The sequence below is a fragment of the Ciona intestinalis genome, chromosome 6 (genome assembly GCF_000224145.3).
Source record: "Ciona intestinalis chromosome 6, KH, whole genome shotgun sequence".
Lineage (NCBI taxonomy): Eukaryota > Metazoa > Chordata > Ascidiacea > Phlebobranchia > Cionidae > Ciona > Ciona intestinalis.
The window spans coordinates 531,349-541,867 of NC_020171.2; the positions used below are offsets into that span (position 1 = coordinate 531,349).

At 34.5% G+C, this 10,519-nt stretch overlaps 2 protein-coding genes across 2 annotated transcripts in view; both read right to left on the reverse strand.

Annotated features, from left to right (window-relative positions):
• Positions 1-449: 449 nt before the first annotated feature.
• On the reverse strand, positions 450-2,996 carry LOC101243099 (protein ABHD14B-like). Its single transcript, XM_004226092.4, has 4 exons — positions 2,627-2,996; positions 1,804-1,944; positions 1,279-1,386; positions 450-1,067 (listed from the first exon to the last, which is right to left on the reverse strand). Exons 1-4 carry the CDS (start codon positions 2,805-2,807, stop codon positions 910-912), a joined length of 588 nt encoding a protein of 195 aa, XP_004226140.1. The 5' UTR covers positions 2,808-2,996; the 3' UTR covers positions 450-909.
• A 508-nt stretch (positions 2,997-3,504) lies between these two features.
• Positions 3,505-10,519, reverse strand: part of LOC100186333 (DNA replication licensing factor mcm2) — a 12,242-nt gene continuing 5,227 nt past the window's right edge. The window contains exons 10-17 of the mRNA XM_009860518.2: positions 7,487-7,594; positions 6,816-7,052; positions 6,577-6,666; positions 6,207-6,341; positions 5,699-5,833; positions 4,811-5,107; positions 4,117-4,272; positions 3,505-3,847 (exon numbers count right to left, since the gene is read on the reverse strand). Coding sequence (XP_009858820.1) covers positions 3,737-3,847; positions 4,117-4,272; positions 4,811-5,107; positions 5,699-5,833; positions 6,207-6,341; positions 6,577-6,666; positions 6,816-7,052; positions 7,487-7,594 — 1,269 coding nt within the window. The 3' untranslated portion in view covers positions 3,505-3,736. The remainder of the gene's footprint in view (positions 3,848-4,116; positions 4,273-4,810; positions 5,108-5,698; positions 5,834-6,206; positions 6,342-6,576; positions 6,667-6,815; positions 7,053-7,486; positions 7,595-10,519) is intronic.

Here is a 10,519-nt window from a genome sequence, read left to right on the forward strand (position 1 = left end):
AGAGTACGATTTATGTTATCTGTAAAAGCTTATACTTAACAGTTCACTAAAATTATGTTGATTAGCCGTTCGTATTCATAACTTTACCAAGTAAACAACACGACTAAAATAAACGCTGTGTAACTGATGTGAGATCTTGTGCCTTTTTCCCAGGCTTTCGCACATCGGGTCTTTTCGTGCGTACACATTTGCTGCCTTGATCAGTTGCGAAATCTAACACATCATGCTCTTAAAGGTGTACGTAGTTAAAATTTAAGGTTGACTTTTGAACCAGAAAGCACTGTATGCCTCGTGAACTTTTACGAGGCAGTCACCAACAAAGTAACCTACATGGTAACTCGTAAGATGGGACAAGGTGTATGAAACAAAATTAGACATAAATGGTCATATTTGCTAAGCTGACAAATTTTCCCCAATGAAATACCCTACTATGTTAGATAATTATAGACTTATAGAGAAACAATTGCTTTAATAACGTAGTGGTTACATAAACCCCATGCTAAAAAGTCATTTTGGACTTTAAACCCAACAAAGTGTGTTCAAGTCTCACGCAACAGCTTTCCAAATGGGATAATGTTACCACAAAAATGAAGCGAATTCACATAATTACAGAAGCAACACTCAGAGCGAATAAAAGTATGATTTAGCACTTTAGAATTACATTGCACAGTTAAACAATATGCACTTGCATACACACAAGATAAACATAATACATTAAAATTATAAAGAATTAAAAATATACTTTTTAAAAAGAAAACCTGTTTATAAAAAAAATAAGGTAAATAAGTTTTCGATTTAAAACTATTTAAAAAGCAAAGTAAAAAATTACAATTTTTGATTAAAATCGATAAAAATTTGGCACATTTTTCTCATAGCATGGTTCATAATTCAAAAGTCGCCGTGGTAACTTTATAGGCTGGACAAAATTTCTTTAAGGTGACCATGCCATTCTTCAGGCTGGTCTAAATAGCATGCGTGTCCTGCGTTTTTCATTTTAATTACACGGTTACCAGGTATTTGCTTTAAATTATTTAGAGAATGCTCTCCAAGTAGTTCATCATTTGCGCCTAAACAAAAAATAGGAAAGTCTTAGTTAGTTTAATAGAATCTAGAATAATACACCTAAAATAATAGATATACTTAGACAAATAAATGTAAAACACCTCATGATGTAAAATGACACTAAATGGACAATTTCATACTACTGGTGGACACTAATTGACTACAGAATAAAGAAACAAATTCATAACTTATATTAACTTTTTCACTTTTTCTTACCATACACAATGAAAGTTGGAGTTTTTACTTTCCCATAAGCTTCTTGTGAATACTTTTCAGTCTCCACTGGCGCAATTGGTATGTAAGCTTGAACCTTATGCCCGAATTCTGAGTAATAATCATAAAAGGTAAAACGACATAAAATGATAAGGTATAATATATATTATATAAGTCATACCTGTTAATTTAAATTACCAGTATAATAGGCTACGCACTATTATTCATCAGGTTTTAAACGCGTAAATAAAATCTATTAGATACTAGGGGATTTTAAACTGATTTGCTACTAGCAAGAAGAGTCGGTTCTGGAGGCAGGCTGCAGTTTATGAAATTAACTAACACTGTAAACCTAGATTTAAATTCATTTAACCTTGGTTAAGTTTAAAGCTCTGGGCTTAGAAATCTAGTCATGAATGAACTAATGCTACTAATTATCATTGCGCGGGGGCAACAACAGTCACTATAACATGGGTGTTCTCTTTCACACACCTCATGCTTGCTTACGAGTTACCACATAATACATACCATGTACAAATGGTAGAGAATACTGTCCGCTCATTGAAGGACTTATAACGATTGCCTTTTCAATCGAAAATGCAACACATAAGTCAGATAGGAACTTCCCTTTTTGCTCTGGAGGAAAAGTATCTTTTGATTTACCATAACCTGTACAGAAAAGAGTTTATTAGTTGATAAATTTTGCACAAAATGTGGAAAACATTATTACAAATGGTATGAAATCAACATCTGGTTAAATAATGCATAAATTAATCTGTAAACGCCGAAAGTTGTTTGTCATGTGGTCTTCAGTTTCCTATCTGTATGTTTAGGTATCTATGCTAACATTTTCAGGACATTGAGTTTAGCTTTGCGCTTCAGCTGGGAAAATGGGACGTTAGAGTTTTCCCCTGGCAGTGGATCTTAAGTATATTGCTGAATCTTATGCAAGTAATAACACATTATTTTTATGTAACACACACATGGTGATTTTATGATTTATACACCTTATGCTAGTCAAGTTTTATACAGTAAAGGTATTGCGAAACACTTGAACTTGGGACAATTTGACAAAAATTTAATGTTTTACGACGAGGCACAGCATGAGAACACATGCTTGAGTACTTTGTGCATTTTATTCTTTGTTGAGATTGTACTAGTGCATTTACACTACATTTACAATGTATACTGTGAACTGAACATACATTTGCTAGGCCTATACAATAAAAACGTAAATGATTAACCGTTTTACTTGCTTTGTACTTTTTTGCTTAGTAACGCCAAAAACATTAGTCTGAAACATTCTACTATATGTATCTAATGCACGAATAAACGGTATAGATCTTTTTACCTGGTAAATCGACTGCAATTGACCTGAATTTCCACTCTGCAAGTTTTTCTAATGTTTTCAAATCCAGCCACGTTTTTGACGAAAATCTCATTCCATGTAAAAGCAACACTGCTGTACTTGAAGAGACTTCACCAAATTGTTCATAATATATTTCCAAGCCGCCGATATCAACGAAAGCCATAGTAATACTACAACTGTAGGTACACGCAGCCAAACAGTGTCTTGTATTTGTGTTTAAAAGCGCGCGTCTGGACAAACGAGTCGCAAGAAAAAGTACGTGACTAAATTGCTGCTCTCTCGTCTATGGGGAAAACACTACAGCAGCATAATCGTGTTTTGAGATCAAATCATTATCTCAGCTGACGTTAACTAAACTACAGACGGGCGGGGGGAAATGGGACAATTTTTATTCGATTTTCTCGTCCAATTTGGCAGTAAACAAAGAACATTCAAATTATAAAACTACATCCTCTCACATATCGTTGGTAATTGTTTAAAACACGGTCAGGATATTATGAGCTAAAGGTGTCCCATCTTTCCCCACCCTACTATATATTTTCCATTAAACAGAAAATTCTTTATGTAATTTTTCTTTATGTAATTTTTATACCACTTTGTTGGGGTAGCTTTATATTTAAGCGCTGGCGAAACAATGCTCAAATCGGCGCTTGTATTTATCAAATGTTGTTGACCTGTCCTAGCATGTAAGAATAAATAGGTTTTATTTACTTATGGTTGCCAGTGCCATGTCCACAGACCAGTTGCTGAAGCTATTGCAGTGTGTGGATAAAAATAACTGACTTATGGTTGGTTAGGTCATTTATATCCTTGAGGGTGGGAACTTGAGTGGCTTATCCATGGTTGTTGGTCCAATAATATAAACAAATATGTACAAATGTATTAGTAAAGAACAGTAGGTGGACATAAACACGATACAACAATCTTAGTTAGGAACATTATTATTATAACAAAAGATATGTTTTTTTACACAAAAGGCAGTGGTTTTATCAATTTTATACCAAAAACATTTGGAAATTGGTAACAGTTAAACCCCAATGAGTTGTTCAAAAACTAAATGTACAAAAAAACAAAATTTCTGGCACATGTTAATTATATCATCTGTGTTATAACTTTCTTTTTGGCATCAAATGAAAATCTGTTGCTTTTAAAAGGCTGGCTTTGATAGAATTCACTGAGGTTGTGAATATTAATTGCCTTTGCCTGAAAAAATAAAGAATTTGATTTGAATATGAAAAATATATTGGGTTCTAAATTAAAGATAAACAGAACTCTAATTAGCCATTGCAACTTTATTTACTGATTACAGTATTTTAAGCCTAAATTGTCACGCATAAATCTAAAAAAAATTACCCACTAAGTTGCATATGTGGTAACTCTTAAGCGGGCGCGAAGTGAGTAAAACAGAACACCCGTGTTATAACGACTGTCAAAAAAAATTCAATTTTCCATTCTTTAAAAGATTAAATTACCTTTTCCGATAATTCCTTTTCGGGAATAAGGGCATAATCTTGTACCTCGCCAAAACGATTTTTCTGGAATCGTCTTTGATCAGAAACCAATTGTCGCAAAATACAAAGAAGAAGTTCGTTGTTTCCTTTTTTGTAGTTGAGAAATCGCGAAAATGTCTGAAAGGATTTTAAAATCATGTTAAAATTAATTTTCTTTAGGCAATGTGTTAAAGTAATTTCTGTTTAGTGTCTTGCCTAAGGACACATAGTAAACATATGCTTATCAGTATTAGTATCGAAAACTAAACCCTGTAACATAAGACCAATTACTAATATATTAACAATATTTTGAATTGTGTATACATTAAGGCAGTTGTATTATCAATAAAGTGTCAACTTTTTGAGTTTGACAACATGTGCAGTATCTTAGGCAAACAATAACCACACTCAATAAATCAAACTTACTTTTTTCACGCATTTTATAATATAGTAGGATGGGGGAAGATCGGACACCTTTAACACAGGATATCCAAATATCCTGATCGTGTTTTAAACAATTAACAACGGTCTATGGGAGTTGTGAGGATACGTTTTAATTCTTTGAATGTTCTTTGTTAACTACCAAATGGGATGAGAAAATGGAATGAAAACGTGCCCCATCTTCCCCACCCTACTACACTAAAACTTTGAGTTGTATTTAGAAAATAAAACACACCCTTTTCATGCTTCTCATGATACTGAACTTTTGCGTTTCTACGAAACTTTCCAAAGTTATTCTGATCGCGGTATTTACATCTTCCGAATTAACATGCGAACGAAGATGCATTCTTGCGTGCGCTTCCGCTAGCCGTATAATGGACTCTATGTGCCGAACAGTGATCGGAATACTTCCAGTTGCCATGGATTCTCGTCTTAGTTCCGAGTACATTTTTGCGATTTTATCTTGGTCCACTTGATGAAGTTTTGGGTCAACTTTTTCTTTAGCGTAGATGATGTATTTCTTCAGCAGCTCCTATGGTTAAAATAAAGTTATAGGTTGGTAGGTCTATTAGTTTACAAAATGATAAGTTTAGAATCGTATATGTCAGTTTTCTCAACCATTTTAGCTTGCAGTCTGGCAAAATTCTAAAACAAATTTTGCAGAAAAATAAACCCAATATATAACGACATCCAAAGTAGACCATGAACTCTATGTTACGTCACAGTGCAGCAAATTACAAAACTGGCAAATTTCTAAATCAGTCAAAGTTAACCGGCGGTTGAGAACCAATGGTATATGTGTAAGGTAGTTTAGAGTAATAAGCCAAATCTGGCCCAAATCTCATGTATCTTGGCATACCTCACATAAGGCCCAGACTCATATAGAATAGAATACAATTAGTTCAAAAGTTATCAGGTGTCTATACAAACAAGCAGATTCAAAGTAAATTGCATTCGTCATAATAATTATTAAGGTTCCTTATGCTTACCTACTATGAGTGTGACTATCACTCAAGACTTTGTAAAAAATTCAAAAAATATACTGCTCAAAAAATATAAGGACCACATTTGACCTGTTTGAAGCGGCTAACTTGGAAAAAAAAAACATTTTTCCTGCCCAAACCTGAGGTATTTTCTCAATATTTGAAAGGTTAAGTTCAGGTAATGGTTCCCCATCTACACCAGCAGCAGAAGGATGGTGTTTTCGATGACTACGAACGACAAAACGCGCAAGAAGTTCATCCCGTAACGTGTCAACCTGAAATACATGATATATAAAAAGTAAATGAATGAATGGAACTTATTTATCCTCCCATGGCGGGGAAATAACAGTAGTTATAACATGGGTGTTCTGTTTCATACACCTCTTGCATGCTTACGAGTTACCCAGTATTTAACTTTATGGGTGACTTCTTCTTTTTTTATGTATGGATAACAATTTGGACAACCCATAAGTAATCACTGGGTTGGAGCAATTGTCAGTCGGTATCTTGCCCGAGGACACATACGTCCACAATGGTAGCAGTGTCCAGCCTTGAACCTATTACCTCTGGGTTAAAAACCACTGGCCCACAGCGCCAGACTAAGCAATACAACATTAAACTTCACACAGTTACTTTACATTACTATACCTGGTCCTTAACAACACACAAGACATCAAATCGAGACAAGATTGGTTCAGAAAGGTCAACATTGTCAGCAAAGGTCAACGAAGGGTCATATCGACCACCTATTGGATTTGCTGCAGCTATTACGCAACAACGAGCCTGTAAATAGAAATCATATAAAAATAAGGTATTTTTAAAGGGTGTCTCTATTTACACACCTCATGTTTACAGTCAAGTCATAACATGAGTATTTTCTTATATGCTAGACACACATGGTGTATTCATACACTTCATGCTCACTGTCAAGCTATAACATGGGTGACTTCTTATACACAAGACACACATGGTGTATCCATACACCTCATGCTCACTGTCGAGTTAAATTACATCTTACTTGTAGCGAAGTAATGATTCCAGCTTTTGATATTGAAATACTTTGCTGTTCCATAGCTTCGTGTATGCTTGTCCTATCAGCATCATTCATCTATGGATAAAAAGTTAACTTATAAAATACATAGACTTCATAAGCCATAGCATAATATATCCCAATGACCCAGATTTTAGTGGCAGTGTTTACAGACAAATTTAGTGGCAGTGTTTACAGATTAATGCTAAAAATTCTACAAAACATACCTTGTCAAATTCATCAATTAAACAGACCCCTTTATCAGCCAGCACAAGAGCTCCGGCCTCTAATGTCCATTCTTTAGTTACTGGATGACGTTGTACATATGCAGTTAAACCAACAGCAGAAGCTCCTTGTCCTGTGCTAAAAACGGCACGGTTCGCTGTTTTTTCGACATACTTTAGGAACTGAGACTTGGCGGTACCAGGGTCTCCACACACCAGGATGTTAATGTCACCGCGGATCTGATTTACATTAAATTTTTCAGATATGAATAAACGTAATTATTTATTCTGGCGTGGCAGGGCAAGGACAGTTGTTAGAACACCGGGTTGTTCCATACACCTCATGCCCACTTACGAGTTACCACGTATGTAACTTAGTAGGTGATTATAATTTCTGATTTTTTGATATCCATGGCTGACAACTTGAACAATCCATTAGTGACCACTTGGTTGGAGCAATTGTCATTAAGTGTCTTGCCCAAGGACACATGCGCCCACAATGGTAGCAGCGACAAGCCTTGAACCATCTAGGTTTAAAGCCAAGGGCACTAACCACTTAGCCACGGCACCAAACTTTACTGCCAATATTAAAAAGCATACATATATTGTATATGCTATTTTTTTACAAAAATACCCATATAGTTATTACTTAAAAAATGCAAGTCCTTTATTACCTTATGCTTTCCACCGGGGTTCTTTGCCACTCCCCCAAACATAGCAAGAGCTATAGCACACTTGATGTATTCGTATCCATATATAGAAGGGGCTATGCTCTGTATAATCTATTGGAATTAATACACTGTTGATATAATGCTACAGTAATACGAATGGGAATAATTTATATTTAACCTGGGTGTTGGGGTAATAGCCCAACTCTGGCGTAAATCAAGGGTAAAAATATATTCTGTATGGGTGAGGTCCTACAGCATAACACGCCATGGGGTCTAAGATTTAGGCCAGAGTTGGTCTATTTCCTCGACACCCAGGGTGATACTACATATTAATGACCATTGGGTTGGAACAATGCCCCCAAGAACACATACAAGTGTCAGTATCGAGTATTAAACCCGGTATCCTTCAGTTACAATGCAAGCACCTAACCATAGGCACCAAACCTGGGGTGGCAGGGTAGGCAGGCAAACCCAATTTTCTGCACTGCATTAATCAATAAACATTACAATATAAAAGTCACATTTGTTTCATAGAAATTTGTGTCTAACTATGCCTGCCTCCCTTGCATTTTATAAAGTTTGGTGCCTATGCACTTAACCACTAACCGAGAATTTAGCCCTTTAACCTAAATTTAAAAAGTTATATAGTAGGGTGGGAGAAGATGGAACACCTTTTCATTCTATTTCTCGTCCCATCTCCCAGTAAACAAAGAACATTCAAAGAGTTATAAAACCATATCCTCACGTAGGGATGCACATTACAGAATTTCGAATCCGTGAGATTCGAATCCTTTAGTATTCGAATCTAATTACGGGATTCGGTATTCTGTTTAATGACGTCATTACACGTCATCTCATATACTATATTAAAAAAAAATATTTTTGTGTTTGTGGGACTTTCGGGAGTAAACGTTTCGCAACGTCTTTTCATAGTCTGCTATACGTTTCATGACACAAAAACTACCCAATAGTACAATTTTTGATCATTCTACAGCTCATGACCCAACAAGGCTGCTATGAAAGGGTCAATAAACTGACTTTTGTGGGTAACATTTTTTTTCCTATAAATATAAAAAGATTCGAAATTCTAGATTCGGAATTCTAGATTCGAATTAAAGTATTCTAGGATATCCTAGAATACCTAATTATTCTGTAATGTGCATCCCTAGGTTGAAGCAATGACCAAGGAGCGTTAAATATTTGTCCAAACATACACGTATATCCCCACAATGGTAGCAGCTATAAATCAACATATTCCTCGTTTTGCAGAAACTAATGATACTATTTTTGTCAATTACACATATTTTAGCATGTGAGACGCGATGCTTTAACTAGCAAGTTAATAATACGCAGTATTGGTCTTTCTTTATATCAACAATGACTTTTATCCAGGTATGCTGATGACATAATGCGCATTGTGATGAACAAACTCAACATTTTAGTTCCTTCTTACACGAAACCTGTTGTACGTTTGTGTTCGGATAATAAAATACCAGATTCCGTTAATCTGGATACAAGAAAAAGGAGAAAAAGAAAATCAACAGATATTAAAAAGAAAAATGAAACATCTGAAATTATACAAACTGATATTAAAGAGCCAAATGTTAAATTATTGAAAGAAACAAAAACAGAAACTGAAAATAAATTCAATCTTGCATCAAGTAATGTGAAAATAGAAAATGATTGAAAAACAATGAGCAAATTTAGCGCTGTTTTATTACTGTTGTTGCAGGGTACGTCATTTGAATATTGCAAACAGTTTGGAATTTTGTTGTTCTGTATATTATATTACTGATAACTACATAGGCGCCAAACCTGGGGTGGCAGGGTGGGCAGGCCAACCCTTGAATTTTCTGCTCTGCATTAATTAGTAAACATTACAACCGATAAGTTAGATTTGTTTCACAGGATTGTGTGTCTAACTATCCCTGCCTCCCCTGTGTTTTAAAAACTTAGGCCTTTTGTTAAGTTTTGGGCTCAATCATTGCCATTTTACAACTACTTCTATTAAATTCTTTTTCCTCTATTAGTTTGGTATAGGCTGTATTAGGTAACTTTGATCTGATGTGACTTTATAAACAAAGATGTCAATCTTCGTTACCGTGGGAACGACTTCTTTTGATGAATTAACTGAAACAATCACCAGTAAACCAGTTCAAAAAGTTAGTTAGTCTATAAATAAATGATGAATAAATGTAACTTAAATATTCTCGCGTGGTGGGGCAATGTCAGTCGCTATAACACAGGTGTTCCGTTTCATACACCTCGTGCCCGCTTACAAGTTACCACGTATGTAACTTTGTGGGTGATTAGTTTGGGCGATATTTATTAGTGTACAAGTTACCATGTATGTAACGTATTATGTATTTTGAATAAATGAATGTAACTTGTTTATCCTCGCATCTAACTTATATATCAACAGGTTTTACAAAGTCAAGGTTATGATAAAGTAACCATCCAGTATGGAAGGGGTAAGCATGAAGTGGAAAATATTAAGTCACCAAGTTATTCAGTTGTTGGGTTCCGATACAAAGATTCAATTGCTGAAGATATCGCTTCTGCTGATTTGGTTATAAGCCATGCAGGTAAGAATTATAAATATAACAATTTGGAAACTTTTTTGGATGTTTTAACAACGGTTTATTATTCCTTTATTCGTTGTTTCAATAATATGATCAGCTTACGTTTTTCAAAGAGATAAAAAAACATTATGTTATGATGTAACAATATTATATTAAGAACAAATTAATGGAGTGTTATTTTATTTACATTTCAATTTCAGATCCAATTTATGTAATTTGATCTTCGCTATTTTTTCAAAAAGTTAAATAAAAATTTATGTTAAAATCTGATATTATATTAAGAAGAAATTTATAAATGTGTTTTATTTTATTTAAAATTTCACTTTTAGATTAATTTGAAGATGATTTTTCACTATCGATTATCATATTTCAAAAATTCTATATGTTTGTTATTTACATCCAATTTAACAGGGGCAGGTAGTTGTTTAGAAGTTTTGGCTTTAACAACCATTAT